Source organism: Talaromyces marneffei, chromosome 4 (genome assembly GCF_009556855.1).
Source record: "Talaromyces marneffei chromosome 4, complete sequence".
NCBI classification, from domain to species: Eukaryota; Fungi; Ascomycota; class Eurotiomycetes; order Eurotiales; family Trichocomaceae; genus Talaromyces; species Talaromyces marneffei.
In genome coordinates this window covers 1,342,098-1,355,699 of record NC_072351.1, presented here as the reverse complement: position 1 = coordinate 1,355,699, position 13,602 = coordinate 1,342,098, and the positions used below count along the sequence as shown (strand labels likewise).

Genomic DNA, 13,602 nt, shown 5'->3' with positions numbered 1-13,602 from the left:
TCGATGTATACAGGCTCTCTCATGAAGTAATGGTAAAATGGGAAGGGAAACGGCAAAGATATAGGTCTATGGCAAATTATAAGAGTATACAAGTACTCGATGCTTGAGGCTGTGAGGAAATATCCAATCCGTCGGGTGGACATGCCCTTTTGGGAAGGAGTTGCGCCGCATTTTTTTCTTATCGTCGCTTATCGACCCCTGATAGCGCAGATGCTCTCTTTCTCTCTGCTATCTGCATACATACGTAGCTATCTTGATTTTAGATTCTTTCTCTAATTAGCGTATCTTCCATATCATCCAACTATTGTTCGAAATCTAGAATTACGTACAGCATTACCGTATCTGACTTCGTTATCGCTCCGATAAGCCCAGGCAAATCCCTCCGTATAGGGTATAGCGCCTCTTATTCCCCTCTCGAGTCTCCAATCTTAGCACATCGCAGAAAGATTCCAGATCGTCACTTTTTCCCCGTGCAACACGAGAAAGGGATTGAGTTCCAAATGTGGGTTGATCTGATAGCTCTGGCGCAAGTTTCTCCCAATTCAGTCATGAGGGGATAATCACATTTCTTCAATACCAACACCCGCACGTAGCCTACCAGACTCATGCCAAGAGGGGGACATGCTAGCGAGTTTCATTCCATCAATCAGCACTCGGGCCATTTTATATTTCCTGACGCATTAGCACGTCTCTTAAATTGACGCATGGCAAACTCGCCTACTCCATCAGAGATCTTATTGGCAGGACTTTCGCCATCCCGGAATGTGTCACCCCTCCGGATCAGAGGTAGCTGGAGCCGTTCGGGATGTGTAACTTGTAAGAGGAGGAGGAAGAAGTGTGATGAACAGAAGCCGAAGTGAGTATCATCTTTGCAGGTTAATGGTATATACACTAAGATGAAATAGATGCGGAAATTGTATCAGATTAGGCCGTGACTGTGAGGGCTATTCAAACCTATGGATCACGCCAATGAGTACAACCACAACAACCTTTCAGCAGCAATCAGAAACAAAACGCCGAAAAGTATCAAAAATCTGTCACGGTGATGAGAGCACTCGGTCGCCTTCTTCGGGGTCAACTCCAACAAGTAGCCCGAGTGAAAATGCATTCTATACAAGCTACCCACCAACGCCAGATTCAATTTTCGCCCCTGATGCATTAAAAAGTTACGAAAGTGAAGACAGCTACAGAGCGTTGACCGTTGCTTCTAATCAAGGACCAAGATTCGAAAATGGCATCAGCCGTTCACTCACATTATTCCAACCACTTGAAGCGTTTTATATACAATACCACGTTGAGCGAGGATCCCACTTGGTACTAAACCTCCAAATGGAACGGAACCCTTTGAATGAAATCTTAATCCCACGAGCATTATCATCGCCACTCCTCCTCAACGCTCTCTGCACTTTATCAGCAGGCCATATGTCAAACTGGGAGTCATCAAACCAAGATACGTTGCAAAAAGCCGAAATGATATATTATGGCAAAACACTGTCTGGTATTCGGAATGCATTGACGGAATTGTCGCAGCTGGTTTTTATGAGCCCAGCATATATTACTTTACTTGAAGAGTTGCTGGCTACTGTTGCTTCGCTGTGCAAATATGAGGCTGTCAGGGGTTCGGTTAGGTCTTGGAGAGGACATTTAGAAGCCTTGCAGAGGCTTGTAATCTCTTGTGGAGGCTTGATTAATCTTGATCGGGAAATTGCCGATTGGCTTTCTGGCTTGTAAGTCTTATATTCCCGCTCATTCAGGTACGATGAGTATTAACTCCTTTGGTAGGTTGACATACTGGCAATATATGGCCAATCTCATGACTCCCAACCTCAAACCACGATTGACATTTTGCGAAAGTCTTTATACCACTCCCAAGATTGACATATACTTGGGATGTAGTGAACAAATCGTGAAGGTTTGTTCGCGGATTGCAGATCTTCGCAGAGTGGGTGATTTTGCTTTCTTAAACCGGGAGATTGTCGATATGTGTGTTGTCCCTCCCAAGCTGTAGATGGACTCCATGAACTAATGAGTTGCAGAAACGAATACCTTACCAATTGGTCTTGTAGAGAGCAATCCTTCATCATTCCCAAAGGCATCACAGAAGCAGCAATTGACCGACTCGAAATGGTGGCGAACTGTTTCCGCTACGCAGCATTTATATTCCTACATTCTAGTCTGGAGAGAATGGCATGGCCTACCACAACCACTATGGTAAATCCCAACATATGGGAGAAACTTCGCTCTCAGATCTCCCATTCGAAATCCCAAGCCCTACAAAACATCGTGACCCTTCTCCATTCCAATCCACCGGATAACAACACCGAATACTCAGCACTCACTTTCCCGCTCTTCATTGCTGGATGCGAATGTGAAGGCAACGAAGAGCAATTGACATTAATTCTTGGTGCACTCAAGACTCTGGAAGTCAGCTTTGGGATTCGCAATACAATCCGCGCTCAGGAAATGATTGAGCTTTATTGGGGATCGGATTCGCTGAGGCAGAGAAGGCACTGGCTAGATCTTTTGGAGGATATGGATTGGGATCTACTCTTGGTCTGATCTACTAAAACAAGCAATATACAAGACAAATATGTCGCTAGAAGACTCAAATAATATACATGAAATCAACACATGTATCAACAGGTAGAAACGCAAATGGTGTTATAGTTTAGCCTTTGGCTTCTCATCTTCCTTCTTGGCCTGGTCCTTGAGCACTCGCCGCAATATCTTACCACTGGCACTCTTGGGAACAGCATCCACGAACCGTACACCACCTCTCAACCTCTTATGTTGCGCGACTTTGTCATGGATCCAAGCAACAATCTTTGCTGCCTCATCAGCCTCGCTGACACCGGAGGCTTTACTAGCCTTGCCTCGAACAACATATGCCCTCGGAACCTCGCAAGCGTGTTGCTCACTATACACTCCAATCACGGCAACATCATCAATCAACTCATTATCAAGAAGGATACCTTCAAGCTCAGCTGGCGCAACCTGAAAGCCTTTGTACTTAATCAGCTCCTTGATGCGGTCCGTAATGAAGAACTTGCCATCCTTATCCTGATATCCGACGTCGCCAGTCCTGAACCAGCCGTCTGCAGTCAGACAGCCATCAGTCGCTTTCTTGTTTTTGTGGTACCCCATAAAAACATTTGGACCGCGCATCCAGAGTTCGCCTACTTGGCCGACGGGGACTTCTTGAGGCTCCGAATCGTCGTCAGGTGTGGACATGTACTTGGCTTCCATGTTGGGGTGCAATTGACCCACGGAACCGATATCCTTGTCCCAGTCTTCCCAGGTTTGGGTATGCGTCGTAGGACTGGTTTCGGTTAGTCCGTATCCCTGTTTGATGGGGACTTTGATTCGTGCAGCGGTGGTTTGGACGAGTTCGCGGGTGAGTGGTGCTGCGCCGGAATTCAGCATTCTCAAGGAAGACAGGTCGTATTTGTCGACGATGGGGTGTTTGCCTAGCAGGAGGATAACGGGAGGGGCGACAAATATGAATGTGATTTTGTAGTTTTGTACGTGGGAGCAGAATTTTTCAATCTCGAATTTTGGCATAACAAACACGGAATATCCAGCGTGTACGCTGACGTGAACGATGCACGTGAGACCTGAAATAGTTAGAAGCCGTTCAAAATAACCATTCATAATCATCTCGAATTGACTCACCATAAATGTGGAAAAATGGTAAAAGTCCTAGCATGCGATCTCCTTTCCCATCTGCATTGCCATTCCACGAAAGATATCTCCCCTCGGTATTCTTGCACTGCAGAATATTGGCAACCACATTCCTGTGCGAAAGCATAACACCCTTCGGCAAGCCCGTGGTACCAGACGAGTACACCAGGTACGCAACATCCTTCTTCGGATCAACGCGCTGCCGACGAAACCTCGTCGTGCCGGATATATTCCGAATAGACGTAAAATGTTTAACCCTGCCGGTCGGATCCCTCTCGTCCCCGATTAATATAATCCGATCTTCGGGCAGGCCAACTTTCCTCGCAGCCTCGCGCGCAATGGGGAGTAATGCGCGCTGCGTCGCAAGAGCCTTTGCGTCGGAGTTGCCTAGCTGAAAAGCCAGTTCGTCTACGGTATATGTCGGGTTTGCGGGAGAAATGACGCCACCGGTCCAGGCGACGCCGTACATGACGGTTGGTGTGTCCACACAGTTTGGAGAGAAGATGACGAGAACATCGCCCTTTTTCCAGTTCCATGTTGCTTTGAGACCGTGGGCAAAGCTCACTGCGCTGTCGCGGAGTTGAGCATATGTGTATGACCGTCTGGTATCGGCGTCGACAAATATTTCTTTTACCAGATGTTAAATTTTTGACTTCATCTTAGGGACAGTATTTGAGTTTTACCTTTGTCATCTGGAAAGGCGCGATCTTTCCGTTCAAACAGGAACGACCAGATATCGCTATCGGGGATTTCGAAATCTGGATAAGGCGACTTGACGGGCATTGTGAATACAATTACTAGCTGACCTTCTAACAAATATATATGGGTGCGAGAGAAAAATGGAGAAAACAAAAAGCTCAGATAAGACGAATAGCAAAAGAAGTCGGAGGCAGGGTAGTAGTATCGAGTTTGCTCATTAAATAGTAGTTCCTACTCCGTTGTTAACCATGCCACTGGACCCCGTAAATAAGTTGTGGCCCCCACTTCCGGAAATCTGGGGATAAATCCGATACTCTTATTGGTCAACGCCAATAAATGATAAGAAAAACGCCGAGGCTTTGACGGTTAATGCTCGAACTCAATGCCTCTGATTGGCTGGAGGGCATATTCTCGGTTACTATGTATAGCTAGCTAGATTACGTTGTTCTTTGTACTACAGTAACTTACAGTGTGCCATATGGCATGGTGCACGAGATATAGGCTCATGCTTGATTCCATGGAACTATGATCAAGTAATAATGTGTGAATGCCAATGCTAACTAAAGAAGAGCAACATGAATGGTCCATACTGCTGTTCTGATCAAGCAACCCTTGTCTGGGATACGAGAATTTCAAGACTGAAGCGGAGACGGAGACGGAGACGCAACACGGCCAAAGGACAGGCCGTTGGACATCCGACGCCGGTCAATGTCACTGTTACCCTAACCCTGCATAACCCTATCCTCAGGTCTTGGATGGGGTCGGTTTAGGGTTGACGATGTCACGTTCTCACATTGGGCATCGTAGTGGGGATGGCTCTCCAGGTTATTTTTACCCCTCAGCTTCATCTTTGCTTCTTCAATCATGCTTCTGTTGATTGCGTTGCTTCATTGTTCTTGGTCTCGGTTTTGAGCGCGAATATAGACAGACCCGACTATCCTTGCTCATATACCTCTGAATCAATCAACAATGGGAATTACATATCCAGGCAGAAACAAGGCACTCAATATATATGCTTTCTAACCAGTCTGTCTGTTCACCACAACCAGGTGTCACCGTCCTTATACGGCCAGTTTTTCCTTCCATAGTATTTCACCTACTATTTCTGCCTAGCCCTTTCTTCTATTTCCATTCATTTTTTTTCACTTCGTTCGACCTTTGCCATTGATCAGACCAGACAATCCGGTAAGCGACAATTTTGATGTTCCTTTGTGGCCTCAGGCCCACAACTACTCACACCGGCAGCCAAGCGACCCAATCAACCACTTTCATCCCCAACCCAACACTTTCCGACCCCTCCCATATAATCCATTCGGTTCCTATGCCTTATGCCTTCGGGCATTTGGTCAATTTGAAACGATACAGAGAAGATTAGCATGGCCCCTGCACTAAGGATGACACGCTCAATCAAAGAGAAGCTACCAGTTTTTTTTTTCCTTCTTGCAAGCATATTCGAGGTAGGAGTGTTTTTGTCGTAGGTTGGTGATGGTTTCGATTCCGGCCGGGAACGATATTTTGGTCTTTTTAGTTCTTTGATGTTTATGGTGCCTGGATTTTCAGGCACCCAGGTTGCTACATACTTCGTAGAGTAAGATCGTTGAATTGGTAATTTTTTCTTAGAAAACATGTTTAACATGAACAGCATGCATTACTATCGCATATTACTGTATTGATCCTTGCACAAAACCAAACCGTACGCCGCCCTTCGCCATCCAGAAATGACATCGCTTAACCTTCCCCATATACAAAACATAAATAACATAGGACCCAGAGCATTTATAAGGCGCAAATCGACGCCCTGTCTAGATATCCATATCGTCATCGAAGCCATCAAGTTCAACGAAAAGCAGACGAGTGCCGTTACCGGTGATTTGCCAGACCTAGTTTCTGTTAGTAAATGGTTGTTCGAATAGACAATTAAATTACTCACATCCAATTCTTGGTATTCCTGAATAGTCTTCGTCAGCTGATCCTCCGTGAAGCCCTTGGCAAGGACTCGCTGGCGAACTCTGCGAAGACTGAGCTCGCCCTCTTGTCCGTCCTCAGCCGCTGCAGCGCCACTCTCCCGCATACCACGGATAAGGTTGTAGATCTTGCTGCTTGGTGTCTGGTCTCCCTCCCCGTTCTGTTCACTAGCCAGAGAGGCCTTGCTAACCTCAACAAGTCGGAGTGCTTCATCAACATCATCGGTGACAACAGAATCACTGAAACGCAAACGCGCCAAAGCCTGCGAAAGACGTACCACACCGAGGAGGGTACGAGGAGTGACGTGTGAGAATTGGCGCTTGCTTCCTTCGTCTTTCTTTTGTTGTCTACGCATACGCACATAGGCACCAACCATGTAGTCCGACACTTCTTTGGGGACCAGTGGGCGGTAGGTACGAGCACGGGCCACGAATTGGCGAACTTCGTTGGGGCTGAAGACAATCGCAGTATCGCCAGTCTCTGGGTGTTTATTGTGCATGTGAACGTATGTGACGTGGTTTGCCAACTCCTCGTCGGCATCCCTAGACGGGGTATCCAGCATAAGGAACATAACGTCGAAACGTGAGAGAAGAGCGGCAGGAAGGTTAATGTTCTCAACAGGAGAAATGCGAGGATTGTATCGGCCATACAAAGGGTTAGCCGCGGCGAGAATTGACGTCCTCGCATTGAGTGTTGTGGTAATGCCGGCCTTGGAAATAGAAATGGTTTGTTGTTCCATGACTTCGTGAATAGCTGTTCGGTCCGAGTCGTCCATCTTGTCGAATTCGTCGATACAGCAGATACCGTTATCAGCAAGCACAAGAGCACCACCTTCCAGCACCATCTCGTCAGTTACCGGGTCTCGCATAACAGCGGCTGTGAGACCCACGCCACTGCTACCACGACCAGTAGTGTAGATACCACGAGGGGCCACCTTGCAAATGTATCGGAGAAGCTGGGATTTGGCCACACCAGGATCACCCATAAGACAAATGTTAATGTCTCCACGGATGTGCATGCCATCGGCCATATCCTTGTTCACACCACCGATTAAGAGTAACAACAAAGCCTTCTTAACATCGAGATGACCGTAAATCTCTGGAGCGATAGATCGAGCAAGATATTCGTACAGTTGACCCGAATTCTTGTACTGTTCCATTCTCTTAATTGCTCGACTGTCCATTACCATGCTGTCGTAGGCTTTCTTGTGTTGAGTAATGTACTGCGCTTCAAGGTATGTGTCTGTCAACAAACCAGCGCGAATAGCCCTGAATCCAGTATAAGGTGTGGGAAGAAAGATTCCGGCAATGTCAACAACGTCTCCAGGGTTGAGTTGACGTGTGAGACTGCCATTACAGTGCACCGTCATGGTTCTGGGAATATGTCCAACTGGAACCTGATCTGCCATTTCCTGAATCTTGACTTCCTGGAAAGGAACAAACTTTGAAGCACGAGTTGAAAGGAACAGTTGTCCCTTAGTGTTATTGGCAATACAATCATCCGAAGGACATTCAGTCATAGGCAAAAATGACTTCGTAGTGATAGGCTGGAACACCTCACTACCGCATCGATCGCAAGTATATGCGTTGATCCTGACAGCTGGCTTGACATCGGACACTCGTGTCACGATACCACGAACAGTAATTAAGCTACCGAGGTGCTCGCCTCGTACATGACGAACGGCTAGTGCCTTCGAGCCCTGTCCGCTGCTGGACTCAGACACCGTTAAAGGCTTGAAGTTCAACGTGTATCGTCGCGTCAATTCAGCTGGAAACACTGCTTGGGGTGGGCTAGCATCCATATCGGCTTCAGCAGCCATTCGCATTGTTTCATTTCGCTTGTCACGTTGCGACATGATGATATCAATAACGTCGTCCTTGAAACTAATTATTGTTAGTAACTAGGTTCATGTTGCATAATACTTCAAACTTACGATATTTCTTTAGTCTCCTTGGGCATTACGGCGTCCACGGCTTCTGCAAAAACATCGACATAGCGCTTGGTGTTTGATTGAATGGACTCGACCAGCTTGAGATCGGCGTCTTCGGGAAGAGATTTTTCATACTATGAGGGGGGTAGCAAAAGTCAGAATTGTTGAACACTTCTGCGTGAATTGGAGCAGGAGGGACATACTGTTGCCAAATCGTCCAATTCAATCAAGATACTGTTGCTATCCCTATTTGCGACATCTTGGAGTATCCGCATATATTTCGTCTTTGGATCACGACGCGCACCACCCTCGGTTTCAACATCATCCATAAAATCGTATTCGTCATCGGTACGGTCGCCATCAATGCGCAGGCCCTGGATAGCCTCTGTCGCAGCCGCTTCTGAGGCTGACTCGAAGCTCTTGAAGTCTTTTAAGAAGTCCTTGAAGGCCTCCTGTTGGGCGGCGTAGTCTACCGGTGCAGGATATTGAAGCAGAGCCATATTGGCGCAAGAAAGACGAGACAGTAGACACTCGTCTGTATGCGACCAAAGTAATTGTAATAGCGACAGAGGTGCGTAGTCTTATATGGCCTGCATACAAGGGTTCAAGTGGTGTTGTCGAAGAAATTGGAGGTTGGTGGATGCCAAACTTGGGCATCGGCGCTAACCCAAAACTTGCAAAGCGAAAGAACGCGTCGCAGTCGCGCAACACGTGGAACGCGTCCAACATTCCTTAATTGATCACTAGTCCTGAAATGGAATAGTTCATAAGTCACGTGAACCGGCGCGGATTAACCCTCGGTTCGGTGGTCGGCCTTCCCCATCCCAGCTTCTGTTGTGGAGAAGCTCAAGCCGAGAGCGACATCGTTCATCGCATACTTAGTAGCCGGCGACAACTATGTGGACTACGAACATCACTTCCATTCTTCACCTTTTATTTCTCTGACCCGCTTATAGGGAGCCTCCATTTTAAAATCGCATGCGGGTACAGGTTTGTTCTTTTGCGCCATGGCTCCCAGCAGAAAGACTGCCACGACTGCCGAAGTCGCTTTGGTACCCCTCAAGTCGTGTCTCGTGAACTTGCCAACTCCGGTCGTTTCGCTGTTGGTAAATGCTAATGCAGTAAGGGCGCATATTTGCTGAGCAAATTTGAATTAAGCCATACTGATTGTACCATTCTAGGCCGCTCAAAATGTCATTGTCGAGTTACAGTATCGGCCATCGAATTCGCAGTCTACCGCTCAAAAGTCATCTTACCTAGGATGGACGGGCATGCCGAGTAAACGGAAGTTAGCACCAGTGGTTAGCAGAGATGGTATCAATTCGAATACATCTTCCCGAGAACAAGAAGTTTCATCTATCGAGATTGACACCACCTTTGCCAGGGTGTTGGGTCTAACGGAGGGTCAGAAGGTCGGATTATTTCTACACCTTGACAATCCGATTGCCCAGACTGTCAACATCGAACCGTTGACACCGGCTGATTGGGAGAGTATGTATAGCCACTGCACCTTTTGGAACCTGCTCTCACAAATTTTAGTTATCGAACTACATGCTTCGTTCCTGGAATTGAATTTGCTACACCAAATCCGAGCTCTTCCCAACCCCGGCTATACCAGCCCAGGATCTACCCCAGCGAACCATTTACACCCACTTACATTACATCTTTCACCGACGTCCACCGCGAATATAGTCGTTACCTCGTTGACCCCCGCTCCTCCTGCGACATCGCCTTTTGCTAAGATTGCGCCTGATGCGGAAGTCATAGTGGCACCGAAAGTTCGACCCAAATCCGGTAGGGCCAATAGAGGGGAGAATAGAAGTACGACAAGTAATAGTCGCAAGAGTGTTGGTGGGAGAAGTAGCAGCAGTACGGTGAGGCCGAAAAGCCGGGGCTCTGAATCCGACGAACATGCTGTCTACTTTCGAGGTGTGGACAGGCAACATGTCAGAGACTGGTTTGATGAAGAAAACTCCGGTCATTCCAATGATGGCCTGAAGGTATGGGTTGATCGGAGTGTACTTTCAAGTCATGAGCTCCGCGGGAATCAATGGGTCGCTGTTTCTATCATCCAGCCAGCAGGACTACAGCTTCCAGTCGACCCGCAGCAACAGTTGCAACAAAAGGAACAAGAATCAGGCGATGCTGGACGACTGTCGACTAAGATTGTGGCCAAGATTCAACCATGGGATGATGCTCCTGACTCTAAGCACGTTGCTATCTCATCGCGTCTCTGCGAAGTCCTCAATTGCTCAGGTATTATGGGAGGTATTGTCCGCGTGGAAGCTGCTCCCGCTCAGTTAAGCTCTTCTTCTATCAAGGCAATCAAAATATACCCATTCATGTCAGATGTCTCAAAGAAAAGAGATGGCCTCAAATTTGGAGGAGAAACAGCTGCATCTCGCACCGCACTGGGCGAACGAATCAAGTTCACATATGGCAGTACTGGTTCAAACTCTGGTATCATGTCAGGGCCTCTTACAGACGGAATGCTACTCCCAGCAGTTCATAATCAGTTTTCTATGGGAGCGTTTGATGGCGGCATCTTGCGATTTGACCCACCTTTGAAAAGTACGGAAGGTGTATCTTTGACCGGATGGATACTTGGATCAGAAAGCAAGTTCATCGTTGATGTACAGCCAGATGTACCAAAACCCATAGACACGACGTTGTCAAGTGTACCTACAGACGAGCAGCTACCTCCAATACCGCCGAATATGGTTGGGATTGACTCACTCATCAACCAGAGCCTTACAAATCTGTCGAGAGGATCGTCCATTTTGTTGACTGGGGGTCTCGGGTCTGGGAAGACATCACTATGCCAGTTGCTGGCGGCTCGGCTGCGGGAAGAACAACTTTGTAATGTATCTTATTTCCCCTGTCGCAAGCTGGTCACAGATGAGACCCGCGTATCTACCATTAAAGAGACATTGAACCGCCAGTTCATGTCTGCATCCTGGTGCGCTCGCCTTGGTGGTACAGCTCTTGTGATTCTCGATGACCTGGACAAACTCTGCCCTGTGGAGACGGAACTCCAAGTTGGAGGAGAAAATGGGAGAAGTCGCCAGGTCAGCGAAATTATTTGCGCGATTGTTCGCCAGTATTGTACACCGACGTCTTCCGTGGTTTTTTTAGCCACAGCACAGTCAAAAGAATCTTTGAACAATATCATCGTTGGCGGCCATGTGGTGCGGGAAATCTTGACTTTAAAGGCACCGGGTAAGGAAGGTCGACGGAAAGTGTTGGATAAACTTATGAGCCAGGATAAAGAAGACCATGCACTCAAAGGTCACCATCTCAATCAAAGTGGATCAACTGAAGATTCCTGGCTGGACCCGTCAAACCCTGGAAGCCGGCCAAGTTCGTCCGGAGCAGATGGCTTTGTCCTAGCTCGCGACTTGGACCTTCTAGATTTGGCAGGCAAGACAGATGGCTACATGCCTGGTGATCTTGTGCTGTTAGTATCTCGAGCCAGAAACGAAGCTTTGATTCGATCAGTGCAGGACACGAGTGCGGATTCAACAAAAGTCACACTGACAATGGGCGATTTTGAGCGAGCCTTGAAAGGATTTACTCCGGCATCCCTTCGAAACGTTACATTGACATCTTCTTCAACGACATTTTCCTCTATAGGCGGTCTTCATGCCACCCGTCAAACTCTTTTGGAAACCTTGGAATATCCTACGAAATATGCGCCTATTTTCGCACAGTGTCCTCTTCGACTACGATCAGGCCTGTTACTATATGGCTTTCCTGGCTGTGGTAAGACATTACTTGCCAGCGCGGTAGCTGGTGAGTGTGGCCTAAATTTCATCAGTGTGAAGGGTCCGGAAATCTTGAACAAGTATATCGGAGCAAGTGAGAAAAGTGTCCGTGACCTTTTTGAACGCGCCGAGGCTGCGCGACCTTGTATTTTATTTTTTGATGAGTTCGACAGTATCGCGCCTAAACGTGGACATGACTCAACTGGTGTCACGGATCGAGTGGTTAATCAGCTGTTGACGCAGATGGATGGTGCCGAGGGTCTTTCCGGTGTGTATGTACTAGCAGCAACTTCGAGACCGGACTTGATTGACCCGGCTTTGCTGCGTCCTGGACGTCTCGACAAGAGCCTTTTGTGCGATATGCCCTCGCATGATGACCGAATTGATATCATTCAAGCCGTGAGCAAGAAACTCAACCTAGGCGCGGATGTCCAGTCTCGTGTTGGAGAAATTGCTTCTCGGACAGAAGGGTATTCTGGTGCAGATATTCAGGCTGTTATATACAATGCCCATCTTGAGGCAATTCACGATCTTCTAGGTGATCGCTCAACGCCGGCGTCAGGTTCTGCAACCAAGAAGACAAATGGCGCGCAAACCAACGGATCAGAAGTATCAAGCAAGTCATTTATACAATTTCTCTACTCCGAGCAAGAAGCAGAGAAATCGAATGCTAGCGTCAACTCTAAACTTGACCCTCCAGCAGTCATCGCTGCGAGATTGACAGCCCTGAAACTGGCACGACGCCGTCAGCGACAGGCCGAACATGGTACATACGACACTGCCGATGGCCAAGACCAGCAACGAGCCAACGGCACAGCGACGGATAATGCTAGCGATGAAGTCATTATCCAGTGGCAGCATGTTGAGCGATCATTGTCGACGACTCGCTGCTCTCTGAGCGACCGGGAACGGCGACGCTTAGAAGCTATCTACCGCGAGTTTGTGGTTGGACGAAATGGGGAGATGCCGAATGGTGAAGGTGCGAGAGAAGTTGGGGGGAGGACAAGCTTGATGTGATGATCTTTGTATACCCTTGTATATATGGACATACTCATGTACGCCTATATGATGATTTGTACATCTTGTTGTATATAACAATACCAAATACGTATATTGGAATAGCATTCTGCGGAAAATTCAGGCACAGTAAAACATGGCGGGCCACATGTATTTGTCATTTTGTGACAGGGAAATTAGCCCTAATTAAAAGGCTGCATATGTGTTTGCCAGCTGACTTAGCTCAGAGCATCAGCCTCACAGCCTCGCAGCCTTTGCAGCCTTGCAGCCTTTAATGTAAATTTCAAAGATTTTTTTTGTGTACGCTGGTCTTTTCTCCATTTTATCTCTCTCGTAAATCTTGAGCACAAGACCTTGCAAACGCTTCTCAATTACTTGTCACACAATGACTTGTGTCCACGTTGGAGAATCTAACCCCGACATTGCTGGATCAGGAGTCAGAGTGTCGCTCCTCAACCATAGTCCGGCACGTCGAGAAGCTGACTTGATTGTTTTTCTAGATTATCTACTCCTTTGTGATCCAGGCCGGATTTTCATTCGTACTTT

General features: G+C 47.4%; 4 protein-coding genes across 4 annotated transcripts; 2 read left to right on the top strand and 2 right to left on the bottom strand.

The window, feature by feature from the left end:
- Positions 1 to 704: 704 nt before the first annotated feature.
- On the top strand, positions 705 to 2,559 carry EYB26_005548 (uncharacterized protein; the record flags this gene model as incomplete). Its single annotated transcript, XM_054264833.1, has 4 exons — positions 705 to 856; positions 906 to 1,727; positions 1,783 to 1,983; positions 2,037 to 2,559. The coding sequence occupies 4 exons, from the start codon at positions 705 to 707 to the stop codon at positions 2,557 to 2,559; spliced, it is 1,698 nt and encodes a 565-aa protein (XP_054120808.1).
- Positions 2,560 to 2,661: 102 nt separating this feature from the next.
- On the bottom strand, positions 2,662 to 4,464 carry EYB26_005547 (uncharacterized protein; the record flags this gene model as incomplete). The annotated part of the gene is made up of 3 exons (XM_054264832.1): positions 2,662 to 3,614; positions 3,673 to 4,308; positions 4,365 to 4,464. The coding sequence occupies 3 exons, from the start codon at positions 4,462 to 4,464 to the stop codon at positions 2,662 to 2,664; spliced, it is 1,689 nt and encodes a 562-aa protein (XP_054120807.1).
- Positions 4,465 to 6,182: 1,718 nt separating this feature from the next.
- Positions 6,183 to 8,775, bottom strand: EYB26_005546 (uncharacterized protein; the record flags this gene model as incomplete). Its single annotated transcript, XM_054264831.1, has 4 exons — positions 6,183 to 6,260; positions 6,311 to 8,228; positions 8,279 to 8,409; positions 8,479 to 8,775. The coding sequence occupies 4 exons, from the start codon at positions 8,773 to 8,775 to the stop codon at positions 6,183 to 6,185; spliced, it is 2,424 nt and encodes an 807-aa protein (XP_054120806.1).
- Positions 8,776 to 9,282: 507 nt separating this feature from the next.
- On the top strand, positions 9,283 to 13,056 carry EYB26_005545 (uncharacterized protein; the record flags this gene model as incomplete). Its single annotated transcript, XM_054264830.1, has 3 exons — positions 9,283 to 9,396; positions 9,457 to 9,766; positions 9,815 to 13,056. The coding sequence occupies 3 exons, from the start codon at positions 9,283 to 9,285 to the stop codon at positions 13,054 to 13,056; spliced, it is 3,666 nt and encodes a 1,221-aa protein (XP_054120805.1).
- Positions 13,057 to 13,602: the final 546 nt, after the last annotated feature.